The sequence below is a fragment of the Debaryomyces hansenii genome, assembly GCF_000006445.2.
Source record: "Debaryomyces hansenii CBS767 chromosome F complete sequence".
Classification (NCBI taxonomy): Eukaryota; Fungi; Ascomycota; class Pichiomycetes; order Serinales; family Debaryomycetaceae; genus Debaryomyces; species Debaryomyces hansenii.
The window spans coordinates 2,015,092-2,042,363 of record NC_006048.2 but is presented as its reverse complement, the minus strand read 5'-3'; the positions used below and the strand labels follow the sequence as shown (position 1 = coordinate 2,042,363).

The 27,272-nt window shown below is 38.1% G+C and overlaps 12 protein-coding genes and 1 non-coding gene across 13 annotated transcripts; 9 read left to right on the top strand and 4 right to left on the bottom strand. All coding sequences in view use genetic code 12, as the record gives it.

Annotated features, from left to right (window-relative positions):
* Positions 1 to 138: 138 nt before the first annotated feature.
* DEHA2F24640g (DEHA2F24640p) lies at positions 139 to 2,682 on the top strand (the record flags this gene model as incomplete). The annotated part of the gene is made up of 1 exon (XM_461412.1): positions 139 to 2,682. One exon carries the CDS (start codon positions 139 to 141, stop codon positions 2,680 to 2,682), a length of 2,544 nt encoding a protein of 847 aa, XP_461412.2.
* Positions 2,683 to 3,764: 1,082 nt separating this feature from the next.
* DEHA2F24618g (DEHA2F24618p) lies at positions 3,765 to 5,387 on the top strand (the record flags this gene model as incomplete). The annotated part of the gene is made up of 1 exon (XM_461411.1): positions 3,765 to 5,387. One exon carries the CDS (start codon positions 3,765 to 3,767, stop codon positions 5,385 to 5,387), a length of 1,623 nt encoding a protein of 540 aa, XP_461411.2.
* Positions 5,388 to 5,662: 275 nt separating this feature from the next.
* Positions 5,663 to 6,421, bottom strand: DEHA2F24596g (DEHA2F24596p; the record flags this gene model as incomplete). The annotated part of the gene is made up of 1 exon (XM_461410.1): positions 5,663 to 6,421. The coding sequence occupies one exon, from the start codon at positions 6,419 to 6,421 to the stop codon at positions 5,663 to 5,665; it is 759 nt and encodes a 252-aa protein (XP_461410.1).
* A 326-nt stretch (positions 6,422 to 6,747) lies between these two features.
* Positions 6,748 to 7,986, top strand: DEHA2F24574g (DEHA2F24574p; the record flags this gene model as incomplete). Its single annotated transcript, XM_461409.1, has 1 exon — positions 6,748 to 7,986. The coding sequence occupies one exon, from the start codon at positions 6,748 to 6,750 to the stop codon at positions 7,984 to 7,986; it is 1,239 nt and encodes a 412-aa protein (XP_461409.1).
* Positions 7,987 to 8,196: 210 nt separating this feature from the next.
* On the top strand, positions 8,197 to 9,096 carry DEHA2F24552g (DEHA2F24552p; the record flags this gene model as incomplete). Its single annotated transcript, XM_461408.2, has 1 exon — positions 8,197 to 9,096. One exon carries the CDS (start codon positions 8,197 to 8,199, stop codon positions 9,094 to 9,096), a length of 900 nt encoding a protein of 299 aa, XP_461408.2.
* A 93-nt stretch (positions 9,097 to 9,189) lies between these two features.
* On the top strand, positions 9,190 to 10,095 carry DEHA2F24530g (DEHA2F24530p; the record flags this gene model as incomplete). Its single annotated transcript, XM_002770848.1, has 1 exon — positions 9,190 to 10,095. The coding sequence occupies one exon, from the start codon at positions 9,190 to 9,192 to the stop codon at positions 10,093 to 10,095; it is 906 nt and encodes a 301-aa protein (XP_002770894.1).
* Positions 10,096 to 10,588: 493 nt separating this feature from the next.
* On the top strand, positions 10,589 to 12,880 carry DEHA2F24508g (DEHA2F24508p; the record flags this gene model as incomplete). Its single annotated transcript, XM_002770847.1, has 1 exon — positions 10,589 to 12,880. The coding sequence occupies one exon, from the start codon at positions 10,589 to 10,591 to the stop codon at positions 12,878 to 12,880; it is 2,292 nt and encodes a 763-aa protein (XP_002770893.1).
* Positions 12,881 to 13,100: 220 nt separating this feature from the next.
* Positions 13,101 to 13,853, top strand: DEHA2F24486g (DEHA2F24486p; the record flags this gene model as incomplete). The annotated part of the gene is made up of 1 exon (XM_461405.1): positions 13,101 to 13,853. One exon carries the CDS (start codon positions 13,101 to 13,103, stop codon positions 13,851 to 13,853), a length of 753 nt encoding a protein of 250 aa, XP_461405.2.
* A 3,257-nt stretch (positions 13,854 to 17,110) lies between these two features.
* On the top strand, positions 17,111 to 18,013 carry DEHA2F24464g (DEHA2F24464p; the record flags this gene model as incomplete). The annotated part of the gene is made up of 1 exon (XM_461404.1): positions 17,111 to 18,013. The coding sequence occupies one exon, from the start codon at positions 17,111 to 17,113 to the stop codon at positions 18,011 to 18,013; it is 903 nt and encodes a 300-aa protein (XP_461404.1).
* Positions 18,014 to 18,336: 323 nt separating this feature from the next.
* DEHA2F24442g (DEHA2F24442p) lies at positions 18,337 to 20,082 on the bottom strand (the record flags this gene model as incomplete). Its single annotated transcript, XM_461403.1, has 1 exon — positions 18,337 to 20,082. One exon carries the CDS (start codon positions 20,080 to 20,082, stop codon positions 18,337 to 18,339), a length of 1,746 nt encoding a protein of 581 aa, XP_461403.2.
* Positions 20,083 to 20,291: 209 nt separating this feature from the next.
* Positions 20,292 to 22,418, bottom strand: DEHA2F24420g (DEHA2F24420p; the record flags this gene model as incomplete). The annotated part of the gene is made up of 1 exon (XM_002770846.1): positions 20,292 to 22,418. One exon carries the CDS (start codon positions 22,416 to 22,418, stop codon positions 20,292 to 20,294), a length of 2,127 nt encoding a protein of 708 aa, XP_002770892.1.
* Positions 22,419 to 23,024: 606 nt separating this feature from the next.
* On the bottom strand, positions 23,025 to 26,177 carry DEHA2F24398g (DEHA2F24398p; the record flags this gene model as incomplete). The annotated part of the gene is made up of 1 exon (XM_461401.1): positions 23,025 to 26,177. The coding sequence occupies one exon, from the start codon at positions 26,175 to 26,177 to the stop codon at positions 23,025 to 23,027; it is 3,153 nt and encodes a 1,050-aa protein (XP_461401.1).
* Positions 26,178 to 27,117: 940 nt separating this feature from the next.
* DEHA2F24376r lies at positions 27,118 to 27,189 on the top strand. The gene has a single exon. It is a non-coding gene; the product is annotated as a tRNA-Gln (tRNA).
* Positions 27,190 to 27,272: the final 83 nt, after the last annotated feature.

Below are 27,272 nucleotides of genomic sequence, written 5' to 3'. Positions count from 1 at the left end.
ATTCTTTAATAGAATTCACGTGCATCATAATTTTGGACCATTTCCCCAGGTGTTCAAATCTTAATAGTGATATTAGTTCAGAATCATTGAATATAGCTTCGGATAAACGTATAGTATAATTGGAAGTAATCTACAATCATGTCTACCGGCCACAAATCTCTTTCGCCATCTGATTTCGTTAATGATGAAAATCAATCAGTTGGATCGTCTTCATCGTCATTTGTTCCTGTTGAACAGAATTCAGAGAATGCCATTCAGATGATTAATGAAAATAAGCAATTCAATGAAAGTATCTTAAATTATATCGAGAAGTCTACCAGCTCATCTGATATCGGCAATAATTATCATATTATTTCAGTTTTTGGATCGCAATCAACTGGTAAATCAACTTTGTTGAATCACCTATTCAATACCAATTTTGACGTTATGGATGAATCAAAGCGTCAGCAGACTACCAAGGGTATCTGGATGGCTCATTCTCCATTGGTATCTTCAACTTTAACAAATGGGTCTAAGCTGGAAGAAAATATATTTGTTATGGACGTCGAAGGTACAGATGGTAGGGAAAGAGGTGAGGACCAGGATTTCGAGAGAAAAGCAGCGTTGTTTGCGTTATCCACGTCTGAAATCTTGATTATCAATATATGGGAGACCCAAGTTGGGTTGTATCAGGGAGCGAATATGGGGTTGTTGAAAACTGTGTTTGAAGTCAACCTCTCGTTGTTCGGTAAGTCGAAGTTGGACAAAAATGATCACAAGGTGTTGTTGCTATTTGTCATTAGAGATCATATCGGAGTGACTCCATTGGAGAATTTGGCTGCCACATTAACCCAAGATTTGGTTGCAATGTGGGATAGTTTAAACATTCCACCAGAATTGTCTCACTTACAATTTCAAGATTTTTTCGACATTGCGTTCCATACCCTAGGCCATAAAGTTTTACAACCAGAAAAGTTCACCGATGATATAAAACTCTTGGGAAATAAAATTATTGATATGCATGATAGTGGTTACTTATTCAAGAAGAATTATCACCACAATATACCAGTTGATGGTTGGACTATGTATGCAGAAAGCTGTTGGAACCAGATTGACAATAATAAAGATTTAGATTTGCCTACTCAACAGATCTTGGTAGCAAAATTCAAGTGTGACGAAATTTTGAATCTTGTGTATGACGAATTCGTTTTAGGATTTAATGAACATTTATTGGCAGATGCCCCTTCAAAGTCCTCGGATACTGAGACTAGTATTGATTATAGTGAGTTGGGGTTATCCTTTATGCAAATGAGAAACGCTACACTCGAAAATTTTGAATTGGCGGCCTCCAAGTACAACCAATCCGTTTATGAACAAAAACGAGCTGCCTTATCATTGAAGATTAATAATAAATTTAGCGAGCTTTTCGAGATTTATGTCAAAGACTTAGTGGATAAATACACCAAATCATTTACTGATACGGTATCTTTCGGAAAGAAAAAATTACAAGGTAATACATTCCATGAGGGTATTACCAATTTGCAAGAATCTATCTTTCAAGAATTTTCTCAAAATATAGCATTGATTTCTTTGAATGGTGACTTGGAATACGATAATCACGTAAAAGGATTACAATTAAAATTGGAGCAAATGGTTTCTAAACAACAAATCGTTGAACTCAATTCGATTATAACTAAATCGTTGAAAAAACTAAATAATGGTTTAGGTAAGGTTATCGTTGAGGAGTTGAATGATCCAAAAAGTGATACTTGGGATAATATTTTGGAAAAGTTTAAACTGTACGTAGATAGTACGGTATCTAAATATGAAGTTGGTGCTGGTGAATATGACTTTGGTTTAGGAACTTCATTGCAATCAAATATTGGTGCAATAAATAAGTTTAAGTATAAATCATGGGTTAGTTTCCATGAATTGATTCATAAGTATATTTCAAAAGATAACGTATTAAACCTGTTGAAGGACAGATTTGACGATAAATTTAGATATGATGAAAATGGATTACCAAGATTATATCAAAATGGTCACGAGTTAGACAATAGCTTCAATGAATCCAAATCTTATGCAATGGATATCTTACCAGTGTTAACTATTGCTAAATTGAGTGATGGAACTGAAATTTTGCCAGATTATGATATTTTTGATAAGCGCTTGAGAAACCAATACGGAGGTGCTTCAGTGGTTACTGCTGATGACCAACAGATCAGTATTGATACTGATAGTGAAGACGAAGAAGAAGAAAATCCATGCTTTGCTGAAATCTTATCAGAATCTGATAAGGCCGCTATATTAGCTAAATTTAAGAAAGAAATTAACGCCAAATTTGTCGAGACAAAGAGGTCTATTATTCAAAACGTTACCCAGATTCCTTACTACATATATTTGGTTATTTTGGTTTTAGGATGGAACGAATTTATGGCCATTATTCGCAATCCATTATTTTTCACGTTGGCATTACTATTAGGAGCTGGTGCATACGTGATGTACCATTTGAATTTATTGAAACCAGCTAGCATAGTGGCACAAAGGATGATCGATGAATCGATTGTATTGGCCAAACAAAAACTAAAAGAGTTCTTACTTGACGAACCCGAAACCCATGGACATAACTTGAACAAGATCAGTGGTAACAAAACTCCACCCGAAGACGAGTCAATCGAATTAGATAACTTAGATCCTAAGTAATTCTCTCTATATATTTAATGCCAACTCATTTATTTAATTTTAGACTTTCTACTCTCGATCGGTAGATGCAAATTCAGTGCCCATTGCAAGACAGGCACAGAAATCTTGAATATGGCACCCCAATAGTAGCCGTGGGTTACAGTATCACAATTCCCCTATTGTTCCAAAAATTTCCCTGCAACCGGCTTCTCAACCGAACCCTATCGTACCAAAACATAACGGCACGGCCACAACACTACACATACCACTCCCTGATCACATCGTACCCGAATACAGTTTCTACACCATAGTTTCACCATTAAAGTCACCAGAAGTATAATCCAGTCTACAACACCTACACGTCGTATTCATCAACGATTACAATTATCCAATCCATTTCGGCTTGTTTTATTGCCGCATTCAGAATGGTTGCACCACACTCGACCACACAATTTTATCCAATTCTTTCTCGTTTAACGTTACGTTAAATATAGTATCTAGTTACATGAATATGAATGTAATGACACATTCTAGGCCTTCAAAAACCTTCGTATTCCCGTTACATTAACCTACATGTCGTAGATAATGTACTATGGGACGTAGCAAGAGATATTTCGAACGACATTGAATGAAGTTGAACGACATAATGTAACCAGAAAAAATATTACACAAAAACGGTTGAATCAATGTAACAGTCGAACAAATACTACTAGTGATGTTACATCCTGAAAATGTACTAACCAAGGCTTGTATTGTTAGCGGTTTTGTAGTTGCAACAACATAAATATACCCGGGCAAGGTGATAATATAAATTGGACAAAGTACCCGTTTCTAATAAATTGTTGGTAAAATTCATCGATATTATTAGCTTATTTTTGCATCTAAGTACTGTGTTTACTGGTCTAACTTAAGATAGGCCATTGTTATAGGAAACGACATATATTTATATTTCCAAAAGCGTGGAAATACTACGGTTTAATAGTAACAAAAGACACAAGCAAGTGGTTATTTTACACCTTTAGATTCAATCATTCAATATACTATATGTGGTGATAATTTGCTCGCAATACAAATAAGACGTGAAAATATCTATAATAGCAAAAATGATACATACGATTGTGACACCGGCATTTTCTTCTACATTATCGGGTGTGGGAGCGACTGGTCTGTTGAAAGAGCACCTGCTACACCCTGTCGTTGAGGAAATGGCATCGATAGACTCAGATACGGGTGATTTATCGACTTCGCCAAGTTCGGTTAGTAGCGACTTACCAGTTACATCAAAGACAATGTTACAGAAGGCAGTAGAAGGACTTACTCAGAATGTGGACCCATGCAGCTTGAAGCATCACTCAGACTGTTTATTAGACGACTTTAACGAATCGCTATCGGAAAATTCGAAGTTGACTATGTTGCCGAACTACAATATTAGTCCAACAGGCAACGAAGAGGGAAACTACCTAATCATAGATGTAGGAGGGTCAACTCTTCGTGTGGCGGTTATACGAATCGATCCATTTGTCAATGAATCAGAAGATCGTTCTGAACGGGTTCACATTATCATCGAGAAGAAATGGCACATTAGTGACTCGTCGAAAACTATCGATTCAGAGTTTTTTAGATGGGTCAGTTCAAAAGTATATGAAACTTTAGAAGAGCAAGATTTGATAAGGGCTGAAGATTTGGTAATTAACACGGGTATCTCTTGGTCGTTTCCTTTGGAGCAGGTTTCTCACAATTCTGGGAAAATCGTGTACGTTGGAAAGGGTTACACCATTGCATCTGATATTTACAATCAAGATTTAAAATTCATATTAGAGAAATCATTATCGGACAATTACAACATTACTATCGATATCAAAACTATCATCAATGATTCGTTAGCAGTGTATTCTGCCGGTTCATTCATGGATAAGCATATGAAATTAGCGCTTGTTTTAGGAACTGGATTCAACATGTGTTGTTCTTTACGTACTGGTAATTTGCATGAGCAGAAGAAATTAAATCAGGATGCGATACTTCTTAATACAGAGTTATCTCTTTTCGGACACACATTGATTTCTGACTTAGCAAATAAATATGATAGTAAAATTGATAAAAGATTTGATTTTAAGGGTGGCGATCTTAACTTCAAGCCGCATATGACGGTTGATCCATTAACAAATGATATTTTTCAACCTTGTGAGTTAATGACTAGTGGTAGATACTTATCTGAATTAACTAGGTTAATTTTAATTGATTTGATTGAAGCAAAGGAAATTTTCGCTGAATTGGATGATAATGACTTATGTCCGATTTTTAAGAATTATGAGGGTATCACTGGTCAATTAATGTGTTACATATCAGAAGTTGAGGATGAAGTATTGATCACTGAAAAGGTATGCGAAGAATTTGGCTGGAACAAATCTTTGATTACACTTTCTGATATAAGTAAGTTAAAAGTGGTTGTTAATAGTGTCATTCAAAGGGCTGCATTTATTGTAGCAATCACGATGGTTAGTTTCATAAAACTATTAGACCATCATAATGGGTGCTACGGACAAGACCTACTTACAATAGGATACGTCGGATCGGTATTACTACACTTTAAGAATTATCGGAAGTTAATATTGAAATATGTAAACGACAATGAGGATATTAAACGGTTGAATATCAAAATAGATTTTAAATCAATCGACAACAGTTCGATTGTTGGTGCTGCAATTGGCGCAGCATATTATAAATAAGTTAATTAATGCATAGATTTATATCAGTTTACACCATGTAGCCAAACCTTGTCAGACATAATTAGATCCTCCTAATACTATCGGAAGGTTTCCCTCTTAATCGACGGATCTAGTGTGAAGAAGCATGAGAGCTTTGGCTTGGCAGGAATTTTGCTAGGAATTTTCATTACATTTTATAGATTAAACAAACACAGACTACGATGATGCAAAATACATTCTAACGTATATTATTAAAAAGTGTAATATAAACCAAATAACACAGGAGTATGCTGAAATTACAACTTGGCTCTAAGGCCAGCAGCTTCGTTATCGCAAACGACCATCACGTTGTGGTGATCCTGCAAATACGAAGATGGGTAGTTAGCATCGTTCTTCGTACCATATAGAGTCTTTTCCAATGCAAACGTCTTACTTTTTCCCAATACAATAATGACGATTTCATCCGAATTATCCAAAATGGTAGAGATCCCCACAGATAATGCATGCGACGGAACCTTAGATGTGTCATTATTGAAAAACCTGGAATTAGCTTTGAGAGTTGATTCGACCAAAGCCACCTTCCGAGTTATCGATTCTCTAACCGAACCAGCTTCGTTGAATGCCAAATGCCCCTCGGCCCCTAATCCTCCCATGAAGAGATGAATGCACCCCACACTTTTGATCTTAGCCTCATACCTATGACATTCTTCTTCAATATTGTTTGCCAAACCATTCAATATATTGATATTCTCGCGGGGTATGTCGATATGGTTGAAAAATTTGTTAAACATGAAATAGTGGTACGATTGTTGGTTCGAAGGTTTCAATCCGATATACTCGTCCATATTGAATGTCACAACATTTTTGAACGATACTTTCCCCTCTTTATACGCCTCAATTAGCTTGCCATATACACCTTCTGGCGATGAACCGGTGGGAAGACCTAAAACAAACGGCTTGGATGGTGTAGGTGCAAATTGGTTGATTCTATCAATAATGTATTTCGCCAAATATGATGATGCGTCCTCCTTCGAGCTAAATGTAACTTGCTTCATTATTAACCTATATAATTTCTAATTTCCATGAATTAATTACTTTAGTTTGTACTTTCCATTAATATTCGTATGTATCGAGTTATATAGCTATTTGTAGTGTTCTTATTCACGAACATCATTTTTCATAGTAACGTTACATTGCGAATTTAATTTCCATCTCTTATCATTGCGCATTACACGTTTTTTATCTCACATAATGTAACATACCTAAGGTTGCAATGCAACATAGTATAAAGGGCTTGAATATTCGAGATAAAATCATATATAAGTATAATAAGATATAGTTTATATGATGAGAAGTATTTGTCGATAGAGTTAACTACAATATGTCGTTTACAAAATTTACCAATTGCCAGTTATGTGACCAGGGTATTATATACTACGATGGAGAGCTATACGTTGATAATTCCACCGGTAGAATTGCTAGTAGGCCGGAAAAAGGTGCAAAAATTGAAGTTGTTGATTTGGAAGGTAATATACTAGCCCCAGGGTTTATTGATATCCAGAACAACGGAATATTCGGGTTGAATTTCTCTTCTTTGAATGGAAATTCGAGTGAAGAGGATGTTGAAGGGTTCAGAAATCATTATCGTGATGCTATGGCTAAATATTTAGCTACAGGAGTGACGGCTATTTGTCCTACGGTAACATCGAACTTTCCAGAGGTGTATGAGAAGGTCTTGCCGGTGTATAAGGTCAGCCGTTCGAAAGTGCAAACAGACTCTCTTGGAGCACACTGTGAGGGACCATTTATAAATGTCCAGAAGAAAGGATGCCATCCTCCTGAGACATTTACAGATGCCAAGGGGGGCTACAGAGATATCACAAAAGTGTATGGCGAGAACAACCTTTCCGAGTATGTGGCCATAGTAACCGCAGCCCCCGAAATCGAAGGAGTCTTGGATGTGATTGCAGTCTTGAAAGAGAAGAATATCACTGTATCCATTGGCCATACCACTGCAGGCTACGAGACGGGGTTGCAGGCAATTGAAAATGGTGCTACCATGGTCACTCATTTATACAATGCCATGCCACAACCACATCACCGGGATGTCGGGGTTGTGGGGTTGATAACATCGCCAATTGCTAAGGACGCGCCTTATTTCGGTTTGATAACAGATGGAGTCCATGTTGACCCTTCCATGGCCACAATAGCATATAGATCGAGGCCAGATAAGTGCATAGTGGTCACCGATGCAATGCATTTGATAGGTCTACCAGACGGGACTTACAAGTGGGATAATCAATACATAACGAAGACAGGCCCTAGATTATATTTGAAGGGAACTAAGACTTTGGCTGGTGCTGCAACCACTTTGCCTCAATGCATGCGGAATTTGATGGCCTGGGCCAATATTTCGCTTCCAGAAGCAATTAAAACGGTTACTAATAATCCAGCCAAGTCAATCGGTGTAGAGAAAAGGAAGGGCTTCTTAAATGTAGACTGTGATGCCGATTTGGTCGTTTTAGACAAAAAAGGGTTTGTAAAGAATGTCTATAAATTGGGCAAACCAATTAAAACATCAGACGAGAACCAGCCTTCCAAGTTAATGGCTGCATTATAATGTGTTTCAAGCCCCCATCCTAACTATCGTATACTAAATATTTTTAAGTAGACTTATATAATGAATCATACCTAATAAAAGTGACAGAGCAATTTGTGTGACGGAATCCGATATGGATTTAAACCGCTATTTACTACTTTTTAATTAAATTGTCAGTAAAGAAGGATACGCTACAACAGATAGTCAGGATATTGAGAATCAAGTATCAGGATGGTAGTTAATATCCATTGCATTATGCGAAGGTCATATATTCGTAGCAATTTGATTATGGTTAGAACATATGCCACTGCGAGCGAACCTATAGACCATCATTCTAAGAACAATTTACAGCCTTGGCCCACTTCAAAGAAGCCTACACCTTACGAAATATTTCAAATTGATCCGAAGGATGAGAATCTTTCTGTGTTGGAATTCAATAAGATTTTGAAGAGAATACACTCCAACTACGTGAAGATTTATCATCCTGACATATCAAGTAATATCGAAATCCTTGATTCCAAGCAGCAGCCATTGACACTGCAGATGAAAAGGGATAGATTTGATCAGATAATGACTGCTTACGAACTTTTGAAAGACCCAAGAAGAAGAACGGCGTACAATAGATATAAGGGCACGTCGTGGGATTCATATCTGACACAGAAGAGTACGTCATGGGATTCGTACCGTATGGCCAACGCCCATAGGCAGAAATATAAATTTGAGAATGACGAGGAGTTCTGGCGAGCTGGGACTTGGGAAGATTACTACAAGATGAAATTTAAACGTAAACCACCCACAAAGGAAGAACTAAACAAAAACAAGTATAAGATCCTCGCCGGAGTCCTTGCCGTTGTAGGTCTTACGTCTGGATTGGAAGTAATGCTTGCGTTGAACAAAACGAAAGAAGTGCAGCGTCAGAACACGCTACTGAACTTGAGATCAATGCAAGACTTGCAAAGAAGCCAAGACAACTATGGAGAAGATACTACTCGTTTCCTGAGAATCAGGCGGTTTTTGTTACAGAGAAGATCCGCTTTTGTAAATGCCGATGATGCAAATTTTGAAAAACTTAAGAATGAAGATAGCAGAGTTTTAAGAAAGTACGCCCAGCAGCAAGTCGATAAGTTCTAGCACTGATAGAATGATTAATGAACCATGAATAATGTATACGTTTTATATGATGTCTTTAGACAATGAATTTGATAAACCCATTTTGTATTCTTTATGTCCCGCATCGCTGGTCGATATTTTTCAAAATCTCGTCCGCAAATAAGTAAACTTGAATTGAGTTCATTGATGAAAACTAGACTAAACCACATAGTCAAAATGGATTTTATGAAACCAGAAACCGTATTGGATTTGAACAATATCCGCCACGCTCTTATGAGGATGGAAGACTCGATAGTCTTTGATTTGATCGAAAGATCTCAGTTTTACTCGTCACCTTCCGTCTACGAACCTAACAAATTCCAAATTCCTAACTTCAATAGGTCTTTTTTGGCATGGTCTTTATTGCAAATGGAAAAGACTCATTCACAGGTTAGAAGATACGAAGCTCCGGATGAAACTCCTTTCTTTCCTAGCGAACTTTTACCCTCTTTCTTACCTTCAATAAAGTACCCCAAGATTCTTGCATCATACTCAGACGAAGTCACTGCCAATGATCAAATCTTGAAGACATATGTTGAACAAATTGTACCGCAGATCTCCTGCAAGACTGGTGAACAACAAGAGAACTTGGGATCAGTATCGGTTTGTGATGTCAATTGCTTACAGACTTTGTCGAGAAGAATACATTTCGGAAAGTTTGTAGCAGAGGCTAAATATCAATCGGACAAAGCTATGTATATCAAACTCATCAGAGCTAAAGATGTAAAAGCTATTGAGGCGTCCATCACTAACTCAGCTGTTGAGGCTAAAATTTTAGACCGTTTGATTGAAAAGGGCCATTCATACGGGGTGGACCCATCGTTGAAATACTCGCAGAACCCTCAATCAAAAATCCAACCCGAAATTATCGCCAAAATTTACAAGGACTTTGTTATCCCTTTGACAAAGGTTGTGGAAGTGGATTACTTACTCAGGAGACTTGAAGATGAATCAGAGGAAGAATTGGCCAAGTACGAGTAATTTCCTTGTTCTCGATACACCCCAACGATGCGAACATTAATTTTCATATCATCAACACATTCGATACATAAATAACAACTGGTCTCTTTTGCCCTATATACCTATATCTATGTGGTACTAATAATTGTTATCAGTTACTTATTTCCATACTCTCTGTTCGAATATATATTTCATTAGCTCATAAAATCAATAACAATGCGCTTTAAATACCGTTGATGACACCTACACTAGCATCTACATGTACGTTTTCATGATTATTTTACCCGTTTGAACACGCAAAGGTGCAACCTGATATTAAACAATAGACACGTACTCCTGAGTCTTTGAACTATCATCTGGTCCATTAACCCAGTTTTCCACGTTTACAACCACGTTCTTTGTGTACATGTGCGCACCCGAGAGAATTTAACAGCCATTTTAACTGGGTATATAAATAGTGCTCTTGATCCATAAGGCACCAATATGAGCTCCCCTTAACCATTAGAACTTCAATATGTTAGAAATAATTATTGAACAACCAATTGGTTTCTCCAATGTGTGTATTTTCACCAGCATCTCGCTCGTTTGTGCTGTTTTGGTGATATCTAGGATCAATGAAAAAGTTCACTCAGCCTTGGTGTTTGCTTGGGCATGCTTCGTCAAGCCTATCATAACTAAGGTAACGAAAAAGCCCACTGAGCAACAACAGTCGTTAGAACTTTTCTATAAAAACCAGGCACATGTGTATGATAAGACTAGAGAAGTATTGTTAAAAGGACGTAAAGAATGCTTGAGGTTGGCCACCGCACATCTCTCTAAGAAGAAAGATCTTGTGTGGGTAGACATTGGAGGGGGAACTGGCTCCAATATCGAGTACATGGACCAGGTAATGTCGATCTCCAAGAATTTCAAGGCTGTTTATCTTGTTGATTTATCACCATCGTTGTGCGAAGTTGCGAAAAAAAGGTTCGCTGATAAGAGATGGAGCAATGTGCATGTTCTAGTTGCAGATGCTTGTGATTTCGGTATTGGGTATGAAAAGGCCGATTTGGTGACCTTCTCCTACTCATTGTCTATGATTCCAACTTTCCATGGTGCTGTTGATCATGCTGTCAAGTTATTAGACAAAACAGGTGTTATCGCCTGTGTAGACTTCGGTGTGCAAACCGAGGAGTCTTCGGTTGGTAGAGTGAATACCTTAGGAGGTATTGTTAATAGAAACATCCCATGGGTCTTGAGGAACTTCTGGCGTATTTGGTTTGAAGCCGATAAGGTTTTTTTAGACCTGTCGAGAAGACATTATCTTGAGTACAAATTTGGTACCATCAAATCCCTCAACTGCTACAATAACAAATTGGGACGTATTCCGTATTATATTTGGGTTGGCTGTGACAAATCAAAATCGTCATCTTTATTAAATAGAATCAATTGTTTGGCAACTGAATCCCCATATCTTGCTCCTTCTGATGATAAGAACAAAGATATCGATATTCCTATATCTAAGGGTCACGAGGCTGCCCTCATGAATTTCCAAAAAAATTTGCCTTACCCATCTATCTACTACCAAAGAGAAATCTGGAGAGTATACTTCGATGAAATTAGAGATCAATATTTACAGTTTAAAAATCAATATGTGTATGCATTTACTTGGGAAGATCCTCGTGAGGATCATAACATCTTGAAGTTTACTTCAGAGGATACCGTTTTGGCTATCACTTCTGCTGGGGACAACATCTTGTCCTACGCCACTTTGCCAAATCCTCCAAAGAGAATACATGCCGTTGATTTGAATCCATGTCAAAACCATCTCTTAGAATTGAAACTTGCCTCATTTAGAGCCTTATCGAAGAATCAGATATGGTCTATTTTTGGTGAAGGTAAAATTAAAAACTTTAAGGATTTATTAGTTGACAAATTGAGTCCCCATGTCTCCTCCAACACTTTCCAATATTGGATGGACAGGGGGGACAAGACATTCAATCCTAAAGGAAAGGGATTGTATGATACAGGTTCCACCAGGTGGGCATTAAGATTGGCAAAATGGGTGTTTAAGATCTGCGGTATTACCAAGTATGTTGACATGCTCTGTGAGTGTGACACATTGGAAGAACAACAGAGGATTTGGAATGAAAACATCAAGCCAACCTTATTTAACCCATTCGTCAGTTCCTTGCTTATAGGTAACCCTATATTTTTATGGAAGGCATTGGGTGTTCCTGCTAACCAAGCTGCAATGATGGGCAATTCTATTTTAAAATACGTCGTCGATACCTTCGACCCAGTCATTAAAAGATCACTTATATCTGAAGATAACTATTTCTACTACTTGACATTGAAAGGTAAGTATACCCCCCAAAATTGCCCTGATTATTTGACAGAAAAAGGTTATAAAAGCCTAACCACTATCAACAGAAAGTCTAAAGAGGCACCAATTGACAATATAAGGTTACATACAGACATGCTTAACGATGTTTTTGCTAGATTGAGCAAGAAATCGTTATCCATTGCAATCATTATGGATCATATGGACTGGTTCGATCCAAACGGTGAAGATGCTTTGAACGAAATAACTGCTTTGAAAAGCTGTTTAAACACCAATGGCAGAGTCTTATTGAGATCTGCTTCTACAAACCCATGGTACATTAAAACGTTCGAAGACCTCGGCTTCACCTGTAAGGCTGCTGGTATTAGAGATACCGGTATTTCGATTGACAGAATCAACATGTATGCGTCAACCTGGGTTTGTACAAAGATCGACGACCAAATTCCAACTAACCGTCGTCGTATGAGTAGTTTAAAAATCTAGAAGCCCTGTAATAATTAGTCTGGCAATAGTTTGTATTTAGATATCTATATATATACATATATTACAGTATTATTGGCCCATATTGTAGAGCTAATTAGATTTCTATATTGGTTGTGAAATTTACTCAACATAGTCCAATATGAATATGAATCGCGATCGATTAGTAATTCTACAATATATGTTCAATAAGTCTTTTTTTCAAGAAACTAGGCATTAAAACATGACGAAATCGTTTGAAATTGTGTTTGCTGTTCCTATGGAATGTCAATCGTGTGTTGATTCCGTATCACTGTCATTAAAGTCGTTGAACGGTATATCTAAATATGACATTGATTTAAAATCAAACTTGGTCACCACAGAGGGGTCGGTGCCACCATCCGAAATCGTGAAAGCTATTCAGAGTACCGGAAAGGATGCTATCATACGTGGTACAGGAGCTCCCAATTCGGCGGCCGTGTGTATTTTGGAGTCGTTTGATCCTAAAGATATTCAACAACCAGTTAAAGGTTTGGCCAGAATTGTGAGCGTGGGTGCCAATGACCTAGTCGTTGATTTAACTGTCAATGGTTTGCCCCAAGGTGTATACTACCCATCCATTCGTAAATCAGGCAATTTGTCCAAGGGTGCTTTGTCCACTGGTGAATGTTTCTACCCGTTAGGTCCGTTGGAAGTTGACCAACCTGTTTCTGAATCTACAACCATAAATTCGCTTGGAGCCGCCTCTCCTACCGTCGAAGAAGGCTCTTTGTACGCTGGTCAAGGTTTTCTACATGCTGACTTAAATATATCTGACTTGATCGGCAGAAGTGTCATCTTGTCGAAGTTGAAAGACAAAACTGCTCCAGACTCGTTGTGTGGGGTCATCGCTCGTAGTGCTGGAGCTTGGGAGAACGATAAACAAGTTTGTAGTTGCTCAGGTAAAACCGTATGGCAGGAGAGGTCTGAAGCTCTTGCCAAAGGCTTGAAACTGTAAATAATGTATATATGGTAGCTGTTTCTATAATACTTACTACCAATATGCTCAGATTTGATCATTTCTGGCGTAAACTTGAGAATACACATGCTCTCAAATTTTTTTATCTATTGATCTGAATCAAACCTGTATTTTGTTGTATATTGTATGAATATACATTAGTACCGCTATATAATTGACAGTGTTAATGAATCACCAATCGCTTCATTATTTCATACGTTAAGGTTTTAAGGATTTCAACACATATTTGAACCATGCATCAACCGTATCTATCGCAGAAGTCACATATACTACAGGTGATCAAGGATCAGCTCGAACAGATTAAATATAATAATGCCGTGAAATTGAACAACATTTTACAGGAAATACCGAATGTAACATTGTCGGAGGTTATAGAGTGTCTCCATGAGTTTTTACATTCACATGAGCCGTATTTGGAGCTCGAGAGGTTGTCGCTCCAGGGAAATCAGCTCACTAAATTACCCAATAATTTTTCGATAATTTCCAGTAGCATTCGATATTTGGATCTCCATGATAACAAGTTCACGGTGTTTCCTGAAGTGATAGATGATATACCAAATTTGGAGATTTTGGACATGTCAAAAAATATGATGTATACATTGCCATCATCCAATGTAGCCAGGCTTCAGAATTTGAGAGTATTATCATTGAAAGAGAATAGGTTCAAATATTTGCCACCTGTTCTCGGTAAGCTCGGCAGCTTGCATTTGATAGAAGTGACTGAGAACCCGCTAGTGATGCCATCTCCCGAAGTAATACGAAACTTCCAAATGCAGTCTCCTGACCTTGACTGGGTGAATGAGTTGAAAAATTACCTTAACACAAATAGCTCAATATTGGAAATGAAGCTTGCTGAACAAGCTGATCTTTTCAGGGAGCAGGAACATGTACCCCATTTACCACCCGCAATATCTAGGTCAAAGAGTATATCTGAAACAAGAACCAGTGCATCGAGGGCTGCTAGAAGAATGGGGCTAATTATTAGAAAACCCGAGGAAACAAAATCTAATGATACCTCCAATACCAGCAATGACTCTTCTGACTCGCAATACCATTTTGGGGACTTTCAGGTTTCGCTCCTGGATATTCCTCGCCCCTGCCATTGCCCCAACAATCATTATCTGCATCTGCGAGTCAAACTGCTTTCAGCATATCAACACCTCCTCCAGTTCCTTCAATCACTACGGTCTCCACGAACCCGGGCACGCAGGCAAATGCACAATACCCACAAGCATCTAGCACCCCTACCACAAGTAGAACTTCAAGCCGTAATAGGTCCAGGTCTAACACTTTAAGAGAAATAGATAGGATTCTCGAGAAAAATGATACGGTCGATACTGAACATAAATCTGGAGCTTATTTTAGACGACTTTCTACCTTACAAGAATTACCTACTGATGAAAGCATTTCTGTCAACATTGCATCCGGTAGCACTGTTCCTCACTCATCATCTACATCTAGGAATAATAGTGTGAGCCAGCAGTACAAAAGTGGCATAAGTCAATCAATGAATAATCTTGACACCTCCGAGACAATACATGAAGTACCTCAATCAGCCAGCAAGTCTGCATTAAGAGTTTCGTCAAAGACGGGCTCTCATAAAGGTGATGTTTCACCGTCGAGGACGTCATTCCAGTTGAAAGACACTAGTTCTAAGAAAAGTGCTTATACTGCAACATTAATAAAAGCTTCTAGAAAGATTCTTTTCTCCTTCAGTGAACTTCATTCTTCTGTGCGTAGGTTTACAGGTTTCTGCGTTGACAAGAAAATAACCATTAAGATGGTTTCCTACTTGTACACTACAAAATCAAATATTGATTCTCTAGTGGAGAATTTAGAAATAGTTGAAGAGAATGGTGATAATATCGATCAAATCAACGTTCATCTCCATGCCTGCATTTCCTCGTTTAAATCAATTATGGATTTATTAAGTGAGAACTTCTCAACATTTGTGATGAAAATCGATGTTTGCTTTATCAGAATGCTTTATTTGACACTTTATGGCTCGTTCAATGAACTATTGAACGCTCACAAAATACTTGCTTCTACCCTGGGATTACAAGCTTCTACCACAACATATTCAAATGCTATTTCTACTAGCCAACCACCTTCTTTGGATTCAAAACACTCAACTAAACCATTGTCAATAAACACTAGCAACATCGGGAGCGACACTGATGATATAGATGAAAAACTATATGGGAGCATTGAAATTGCAACTTCTAATGCTCAAATCGTTTTCAGCGAGTTAACGAAAGCTCTTAGCAAAACATCAACAGCTAGTGCCGTCAGTAATTCTACAACTTCTGGTCAGTCCAATAACCATACAGTAGCTACTAAAGTCAAGGAATTGACTAATGTATGTGTATCGTCGATGGACATCACCAAAAGGCTTAAAACCAAACTAATCACCATTAGAAATAATCCTTCACAAACAACCAAAAAACTATTCTGGGACGATATTAATCTATTCCTAAAGGCAATCATCCAGACATTTTCTTCCGTTAAGGGTGTCATGAAGGACTTGCCGATTTTGAACGACGTTAGATCATTCATGGCTAATTTGACCAAAACTACCAAAGATGTCACCATCATGTTGGAGGCCTCGTCATACAGATCAATGTCTTCTGAATCATTATCATCATCAACGTCTACACTTCCACCCCAATTACCTTCCATCGCCAGTGTTTCCAACATATTCACCCCTATATCTCCTCATCCTCCAATGCCAAATTCCGTCCATTCGCATTCTCTGGCAAACTTGGTTCAGATGAGTAACCCAATTTTAGCGAATACTCAGCAAGGTCTGTTTGCCACGCGTACACCACTTCCCAACCCTTCATGTCCCCCTACGCTGACTGAACCACCCTCTGGTCATTCCAATTCGATGTTAAATGCTAATTCGATAACCGGTGGGGCAAGTGTCACCGCACCCGCTCATTCTACAGGCCAATACTACGCAAAAAATGGCATGAATCCTTTTGATGGCCTCATTTTGGCAAATAGTGATAAGGACCGAGCAACCACTCGCACTTATGAATAGGAAATATATAGTAAAATGCATGGTAAGAACTTCCGGTGATATTTCGTTTGTAACTCAATATTTACTCTGAGCGATGAGAAGAGTCAATTTCTTCTCCACTATAATTTTTCAGATTTTTCGCTTGAATTTAGTTAAAAGAATCAGATTGTACCAATAGTAATAGAAAGTTATATATACATATATTATAATCAGAATGACGATCGAGTTAGAGGAACCAATACTTACACAAGAGAACTCCCAGGTTTATAAAGATTTGTTTGGTGGTACTATCGGTGGTATTACTCAAGTCTTGGTGGGGCAACCATTTGATACAGTTAAAGTTAGATTGCAATCAGCCCCAGAAGGTACATATACTGGAGCATTAGATGTTGTGAAGAAGTTGATTGCGAATGAAGGTCCTATGGGGTTCTACAAAGGGACATTAACCCCATTAATTGGGGTTGGTGCATGTGTTTCTGTGCAATTTTCAGTGAATGAATTCATGAAGAGATACTACGATAGAGCTTTGGACGGCCAAGCTTTAAGTTTAGGACAATACTTCAATTGTGGTGCAGTCGCAGGTTTTGCCAACGGTTTCTTAGCATCTCCAATCGAACATATCCGTATCAGATTGCAAACCCAAACCGGAGCTGACAAGTCGTTCAGCGGGCCTATTGGTTGTGCTAAAAAGGTATACCAAACTGGTGGTTTAATGCAAGGTATATTTAAAGGTATAGGACCAACTTTGTTCAGAGAATCAGTTGGTTTAGGTATCTACTTTGCAACATATGAAGCCCTTATAAGCAAGGAATTGGAAAAGAAGAAGGATATTGTTCGTACCGACATTCCAGGATGGAAATTATGTGCTTTTGGTGGTTTATCTGGGTACGCATTATGGGGTGGTATCTATCCAGTTGATGTTGTGAAATCTAAGTTGCAAACCGACTCTTTGAGTAAGCCAACTTACAGAGGATCATTGAGTGTCATAAGAGACATTTGGATCAAGAACGGTATCAAGGGTTTCTACAAGGGCTTTGTTCCAACCATTTTAAGAGCTGCCCCAGCTAATGGTGCTACATTCGCTGCGTTTGAAACAACAATGAGAATGATCAATTAAGTTACAAGGAAACAACGTTGATCGAATTCCTACGTATTACCAGTTTGAAAGCTGTTACCCTTTTATTTATTTCAACATAAAATAGAAGCTATAGATAATGTTTAATATTCCGTTACTAGTATTATGAGAATTATCTCTGCCAATATATATGTAGTATATTCACAACTAAATGAACTATAAAATAAATAGAAACCAATCAAGAACGCCTCGTGAAATACATGTCATATACACATAATATGAAAATGATGCTTTAATGCCTTAAATCAGCAAGCCTAGATACTAATTAGACTTGTTAGCTCATAAACTTCCAACGACTAATCATCTCATTCACCTTTTCTTGCAAGGTGGTTTACTCCTTCGGGGTGTAACTGATAATCAGAACCTATAGCATTAACACTATCATACTGAGTTTCTGTCTCCTCTGTAAACTGATCAAATGGATAGTCCTGAGGTCGTATAACTTTTATAAATTCCATAAAATCCATAAAATATTCCCCATTAAATTCATAACAGTCTGTACCCAATAATTCAAGTTTCTCCAGATAAGTAATCTCATTCGTATTATGGGGTACGAATTGCTCCTCTATGTCTACACTGGTGGGTGATTCCGTAGATTCTGCTTGTACTCTTTCTCTCTCTTCCCTCATTCGTTGGTTAAAGGTCTTATCCATTCTTAAATGTAAACCCGGTATAAGATCAATGCAATATAAAAATACGCAACTCAAAACAAAGACGTATGCTGCCGTAACCGTACACCCTAATAACTGATATCCTAATTGGATCCAATGACCCTTCACCCAGCCACCTTTTGAATTATACCTTTGGTTTGCAAATATTCCTGTAAGCAATGACCCGAGTATACCTGCCACTCCATGAATAGCAAAAATATCTAAGGCGTCATCAATCTGAACAAAATATTTAAGTCTTGTAGACAAATTAACGATTATTCCACCAAGTACTCCGAATACAAAACTCTTCCAGAAATCTGTGGGAGAAGAAACGTATCCTCCTCCAGGTGTTATCACCGCTAACCCTGTCACAATACCCGATGAAAACGATATAATCGATATCTTTCTACGTTGAACAAAGTTGGATTTCGTATCGTGGTAATGTTGGTTTATTGAAGCACCAGTAACAGATGGAATTGTTCTAATATTTGTTGATGATATTCGTAAGACATGGATCTTATCCCTATGATTTGAAAGAGCACTTTCTATAGGTGCACCTTCTAATGGAATTGCGGAAAAGTAATAATCAATGAGCATCCAGATTATTCCGCTTGTTGATGCACATAAGAGTACATTCAAGATAATGTATAAACATTCAATTGTGAACTTGTAATCGCACCCAGCAACGAACCCACACCAGCCGCATATCATGAAAAATGTTCCTATGATAATATAGCCTGTGTTAGTGCTTCGATAATCATAAAGAATTTTTGGGTTTCTTGGCCCTAAAATGTAAGAATATGCTAAGGCCGTAAACCCACTAACAATATGCACACAATTACCACCAGCAAAATCCAATACTGGAAGGCTATTTAATTCAACGGACAACCACCCTTCTCTATTCCAAAACCAATATGTTACGGGATTGTATATAATGACCGACCAAAAGAATAGGAAAACAACCATAGGTAGTATTCTTCCTCTTTCAGCAATACACCCTGGAAACGTCAAGCACACGCATATAACCTTCATAAACCCATTAAACAAAAAATGATTTATCAGCCATATTTCACCCCTAGGTGTGTTATAATTGTTTGTAACTGAATCTCTCATATGACGTAAAACTGCAAAATTCAAGTCACCTATGAAATGATTGGAAGAACTGGAATAACACAATGAATACCCCCAAATAAACCACTCTATCAATATAAACGGTGTGAGGAATACCGGGAGGGCAAGCATAGTCAAAGACGATCTCCGTTGCGTCAAGCCTGAATAGAAAAGTGCTATACCAATCATAGCCAACGGAAGTAATGAGGTACAGTAGATCATGTACAATGAATTAATTATGGTCCACACATCTTCTATACTTGTCAGCACCTGATAATGCAGACTATTCATAGTAAAAGTATATTACAATGACAATTCTGTATGTTATTATGGACCTACGACTATAACGATCCCATCAAGTCGTTAGTTCTCTAATATTAACAAGTTTTTGAACGATATACTAATTTTTCAGTTTTCTATTGTTTGATTATATGACGAAAAAAAAAATATTGATAAAATCGAGCAGGTGATTAAAATATTTCTTATCTAAAGCAAAATCGCTATTCACTCCAACAAAACAGATCAAAGCATTCTTGACATGCTGCGGGTACTTTAAAGTTATCTTGGTATAAAGTATTAAGCCCAAGTTCTATTTGATCGAATTGTCGTTTTAAAATGGCGCATCCAATACAAATTGAATATTGTGTGGAGTTCATGTACGTGGCTAAATTATAACCATTTTCGATCATTCCAGATGCTTCTTCAGGAGTATAGCTTAGCTTGAATGTCGATGTATTTGACGGAAAAGAATAATTTGAATTTGCTGTGTAAATAATAAGGGGTGGTAGGTAGTGGTTGTGTGTGGATGAATGAGTGAATGTTTGGTTTGGGTCTCTATGTTCAACGGTTCTCATTTTAGGATAATCTTTAGAGAGATTGCAACCAAAAAATACAGGTTTATTGTTTAAATTTAATTTCAACATGGTCTGAGTATCAGGTACTTTAGGGAAAACAGATCTGCTTTCGGTAGTTGTCAATTTTTTCGTTTTGGTGTCGTTGTAACGTACACCACGACCCACACTTTCGGACGAAAAATTGTTTGGTATACTTGAGCTTAAGCTAAATGTTGGGAGAGAGAAACTGGTGTGTCTATTATGAAACCTTTCGGAGGATTTCACCAAAGTTGTTCCATTTGGGTAGTTAAATAAATCTGAAGTCATGTCGAACGATAGTATGACATCCACTTCCCTTGCACTCTGTAAGAACGGCTGAAAAGGTATATTTTGGCCATCGTCTCCACCATCTACAAGATAGATGGCTTTACTTTTTGAAATTTCTTCTTGACTAGTTTGAGAATGGTTGTATCCATAAAATGGATTCGGTGAAAAGGATGCATAGTCAGGATGATGCAGAGGAAACTCGAATGATTTAAAATCGGAACTTAATCCAAACGATTTAAGTATAGTATTTATAGCTGTGGATGCTTCCAGATTTAGTCCTAAAAGGAATTGATACACGTAGACGAATATGTGACTGAATAAGCAAGATGAAGTCCCGGTGATAAAGCCAATATTGTCGAACCCTGAAACACATATTGATATATTTGGATTCTGAGTCCGAATCGTAGATTTCCCTCCAAATAACGAAGATCCGAGATATTTCATCGGCACGAATGCATTTAAGTATGAGTCCCAAGATCCAAATTCGTACGGTGTGAACTCAAATAAGTGTGAATCCTTACAGGTCATATCTTTTGTCGGTACCTTTTCAACAGCACATATTATTGGGAAAGGCTGTTCATTTTTTTGAAATGAAGGCATAAGTGTACTTGCTGTTACAGTGGCACCTGGACTTCTTGCAGAGTTGGGAAAAATTCTACGGGCTAGCACCCTACCCCAATAGTCAGTAAAAGATAAGTGATAGCCTGCTATGCGCTTTGCCCGTACTTCGATATTCAATTCTTTATAGTAGCTAAAAACTTCCTTCCATGTTGCTAATCCTCCCAATTTAAACAGTTCTTGATTGTTTTTTGATGCCTTCGGGTCTGGTGCTTTAAAGAACAAAGATTTAAAGAATTCACTTACTGTTGAACTTTTGTTTACAGTCTTTACTTCTCTTTTCATTTTTGACAATACCTGCAGTTGAAGTTCAGTGCTTCCTGAAGTACCTTTCCCAGAATCAAACCATTCTATAATAGTTTTCATGAAGGCGGGCCATTTATCCTTTTGTTTGGTTGAAGAATTTGGATTAGTTTGGTTGCTGGTGGGTATCTCTGATATTGCATTTTGTATAGCCGTAGGATCAAAATTGGGTATACCAGCCAAAAGCTGGTCTTGTAAAGCCCATGAACTAGGATCGTTTCGTAGTTCGTTTATTGGTTTAAAGTCGTTTATTAAGTTGCTCATGACTAGCCATGAACCTCCAGATATTCCACCAATATACGATAAAGCTTGCAAAAGCCCTCCCAATTTACCGTCTTCTGTAGAGTTTGATGTTCGGGCATCATAAGCAGCCATGACACCTGCTCCGGTCAACATTGATCTGTATCCACCTCCCGAAATAGCAAGGGCTATAGTAATGCATTTTGTTGAATTTGCTAAAAACGATTGATAATCAAAGTCTGGTATTTTATTTCGTGACAATAGATCTCTTAAAGCTACATCTGTCAATTTTTTCCTTTGTCTCATGTACCTCTCTTCTTCTTCGCATAATTCCTAATCCTGTTAGTATTGAGCTTCCTCCATGAGTAACATATTAAAGTTATCTTACTTGATTTGCTGTCCGTACTAGCAGGAATGATGGACATTGGGTTTTGTACGGAGCATACGACAAATTCCAAAGGTATTGTTCCTTCTGAAGGCTCGCATCATAATTCAGTAATGTTAGCGGACTATCTATATACGTCTGTAACCGCTCCGATACTGTTCTGTCCAATTCAATTCCAAAGTTTTTTACACGCTTATTCTCCGTTGGCATTCCACATACTACTAAACTAATTGCAAGGAAGAATACATATTCCCAGGTATATTGCAACATAATTTAGTTTATGTGGTTCTTCTCAAAAAGTCATTAATGAAATATTTCCAAAATGGCCGCAAAATATGCTTGTGGACGTTCAAAATTACACCGACCTACATCAATTCTTTTTTAAATAAATATCTATTAATATAGAAATAAACAATTAGACTAAATTAAAATTTACTGGAATAATTCAGAAAAATTCACGTATATGTATAAAAAGAAAAGAAAACTAAAGACTACAAAAAAACCAAGCTAAAACCATTGGAAATAACTTAGAAATCTTCTTCTTCAGAAACGTAGGCATCACCTAATTCCTTCTTCTTCTTCATTCTTTCCTTCTTCTTCTTTCTTAATTCAGCAGAAGATAACTTAGTCTTCTTCTTAGCAGCAGCAATCTTATTACCCATAGCATCGAATTTGTCTTCTTCGTCTTCCTTCTTTTCAAGTCTTGGACCTGCACCTTGACCTTGAACCCAGTTGTGACCGGATGGAGTCATCACACCGTCTACGACAGCCCACACTTCTTCAGTAATGTCCTTGGTGAATTCAGCAGAATGAGTAATGATAACAATACCACCAGCGAAAGCCTTCAAAGCCTTGGATAAAGCACCTAAGGAGTCACGATCCAAATAGTTAGTTGGTTCATCTAAGACGATTAAATGAGGTCTTTGCCATGTACAAGCAGCTAAGACTAACTTAACCTTTTGACCACCAGATAAACCTCTGATTCTGGAGTGAGAAACTAATTCAGTTTCCAAACCCAACATAGCACAGTGCTCTTCGATTTCTTTTCTGGTTAATGGTCTGAATTGACCAGAGGCTAAAGCTTCCTTCATATCGACTTCGGCGACTAACTTGGAGTGAGTTTCCATGATTTCACCTCTTGGTAACCAAGCGTTATCAACAGACATCATTGGGACCCATCTTTCGTTCTTCATACCGATGTTTTCACCCAACATCCAAGAACATTCATACTCGTAAGAGTTCTTGAACTTTCTTCTGGCGTGGATACCAGCGATTCTTCTTGGAGTACCTTCAATCTTGAAGATCTTGTTCATAGAAGTTTCATCATCTTCGTTGATTTGTCTGGAGGCTCTGTCCATAGTTTCTCTATCTTCACCAGTTTGGAATCTCCATTGGATATATTCAGATGGAGTCTTGTCTAAATGGTTATCAATATGGGCGAAAGCGTGTTGTTTAATGTAAGCAATACGACAGTTTTCATGGACGTAAACTTCACCTTCAGTTGGTAATAATTCACCAGTTAAGACGTTAATCAAGGTAGATTTACCAGCACCATTTGGACCAATAACGGCAATTCTAGAAGATAAAGAACATTGGAAATTAATATCTCTAATTTGAGGTTTGTTGGTACCTGGGTATTGGAAAGTCATGTTGGAAACCTTGACAATAGCCTTTTGCTTAGTCTTAACACCTTCTAAGAAACCTGGTTCTGGGAAGCTGAATTCTAAGTCAGAGGCACCTAATTCGTAGTAAGATTGAGCGGATGGACACTTCTTGACGAATTCGGATAAGTTACCCTTGTACTTTCTTAACTTGAAACCTTCGTAGTGGATAATGTATTGAGTAACATTATCTAAGAAACCGGAATCGTGAGAAACAATGATAGAAGTAATACCACATGTTTGTAAGTAGTTGACTAACCAAGCAACGTTAACGGTATCCAAATGGTTAGTTGGTTCATCCAATAATAAGATATCAGCGTTCTTTAAGACAGCTCTGGCTAAAGCTAACTTCATCTTCCAACCACCAGATAAGGATTGAATTGGCATGGCGATCATTTCGTCAGAGAAGTTGAATTCGGTTAATTTGGCTTTAACAACTTCTTCGGTTAAACCGACTTCACCATCTTCAAGAACGAATTGGGCAACGGTGGTGTCAGCGTGAGTACCATCGATATCGTGTTCGACGTAAACAGTCTTACATTCTTCTTGGGTTGGGAAACCCTCGACTTGACCGTTAGCAATAGCTCTCATCAAGGTAGACTTACCAGCACCATTTGGACCACATAAACCATATCTTCTGTTTCTCTTTAATCTGAATTGAGTCTTGTTCAACAAGATCTTAGCACCATAAGCTAACGAGAACTCACAGTTACATAAGTCTTCACCTTCATCTTCTTCATCTTCGAATGATGGTGGAGCTGGAATGTTGTCAATAGCTCTCTTTCTGAATTCTTCAATGATTTCCTTAGCTTCATTTTCGTGTAAGAAAATAGTAGCAAATGGCAATAAGTTTTGGATCCAGGTGTCTGGGTTGATGGCTCTTTCATCGATCAAGTCACCAGCAATGGCAGCAATATAGTTCAAGGCTGGGTCAAATCTTGAAGCAATGTTCTTACCCTTCAATAATTCTTGGAAGACACCTAAGGTAACTGGAATATCACCGGCGGTGGAGACTTCTGGAATAACGTCATCTTCCTTGATATCACCAACTCTTCTTAAGGTGCTCAAAGCTCTGTTAGTAACTTCACGGGCTTCTGGGTCAGCCATGGTGGAGAAGTTAGACTTTAAAGCTGGTAATAATTTATCCATGAATGGAGCAACAACTTGTGGATCATCGACTAATTTACACATGTTATCAACAATGACAGCAGCCTTACGCTTGATAGCGGTATCACGTTCAGCTAAACCTCTAGACAATAATGGGGCCATGATGGATAAAGTAGCCATGGTAACTTCGGAAACGAAGGTGGTGGAACCCAAGATGTGGACGGTTTCTGGAACTTCAGTTGGCTTGGCAATACATTCGATCAACTTTGGAATAAACTTTTCGATATCCTTGTTATCAATGGTTTCGGTGGACTTGGTCATGGTGTTGGTAGCAGCTTCCTTGACTTCCTTCTTGGTATCCCACATAGCTTCAGATAAGACTGGAATTAATTCCGGCATTCTTAAAGCAACTTGGGCCTTAGCGGTGTCAACCAATTGGGAGAGAGATCTTAAAATGGCAATCTTTTCAGTCCACTTGTTGGTGTTAACCAAGCTGTCCAATAAGGCTGGTAATAAAGCCTTGACAGCAGTTGGGGTAACAGCTTGAGCGATGGCGAACAAAGCATCTGAGGCAGCAGCTTGAACGTCCTTGTTCTTGTCACCAGCCTTAGCAGAAACATCAGTAACCAAATTGACAACGTATGGTTCAACAGATGGTGATAATGCGTTGGATGAAGCAATGTGTTGGTAAGCAGACAAAGCAGCAATGCTGATCTTGTCATCTTTCTTGTTACCAATTTGTTTCTTCAAATCTTGGAAGAATTGTTCTGGAACATCATGTTCGACAATCGACGAATTCAAGAAAGAAGCAACATTAGCAGCAGCTTCTTCCTTATTATCAGCAACTTGAAGTTTGCTTAATAATTCGGAAAGCACTTCAGCAGAGTATTTAGATTCACTGGCAGCAGACATTTTCCAATGTTAGTTAGAACAAGAAAAGAATAAAAAAAATTCTTCAGAATTCTTATTAAATATATTAGTGGCCAACTAAAAAAAATTTTCACATAACGGAATCTCTTCGCTGCACAAAAAATTTGGTGCGGCGCAACAGAAATGCTTTTTGTTGTTTCTGTTCCATCTACCTCGTTTTTGACTTATCTTGAGACTGTAAATGTCAGTATGCAAATGTAAGTGTATACCGACATTTACGCTGGGATTTCTCAGTTACCCGGTTAGGATTTTAAACGGTTCTACCGTGATTGGGTTAGAGTTTAGGCTGATGACTAGCGGGAATATATGCACACTTGACATGAGAAAATGTAGAGACAGTAGGAGCCTAATGGGAATGACAGAGAGAAGTAGGAAAGTAGGAGGGAAGATGAGTAGGCACATGGAGGCCGAGCATTAGGAAAGAAAAATGAGAGCGAAGAGCAGCATGGCTGGAACCATCGTGCATGAGGCCACGCAGAGGACGTATGGAAGTAGAGAACGCAAGACAAAGTGGACGAACAATATGGACGATCTGGAGGGTATGCGGCCTTCTATATTGGTTTTCAGGGTGGTGTAGCCAATACGAGGGCTTTAACAGGGTTGTTCGTAGTCTGGGGTGGTTGATACGGTTGCGATGAGGTACCGATTGGGATGAGAAATGATCCGGCTCCAGATTAAAGTTCCTCCAACTGAAAATGTTCCGTAGAGACTGTAGGGAAGATCCGCAGTGGGTATTATCATCGTGTAACTGATACTGGGGTCGCTGGTGGAACGACGATATCGACATATGATATGAGCTTTCTAATCATAGGTCGAGATACGTCTGTGGAGACAGGTGGAACACCTATGAAACTCAACTTATAGGTCAAATAATAATGTTAACAGTCTGTACTAACAGGTCTTGTAGTGTAGTGGTTATCACACTAGTTTCTGATACTGGTGACCTGGGTTCGATTCCCAGCAGGACCTTTCTTTTTTGTGCTATGTCAAACCGCGACATTTTTTTTTTCTCCAGTTTGTGATAGAAGCTGGAGAACTACCAAATTTGATCTACATATTTATTCACAAGCTTGACGA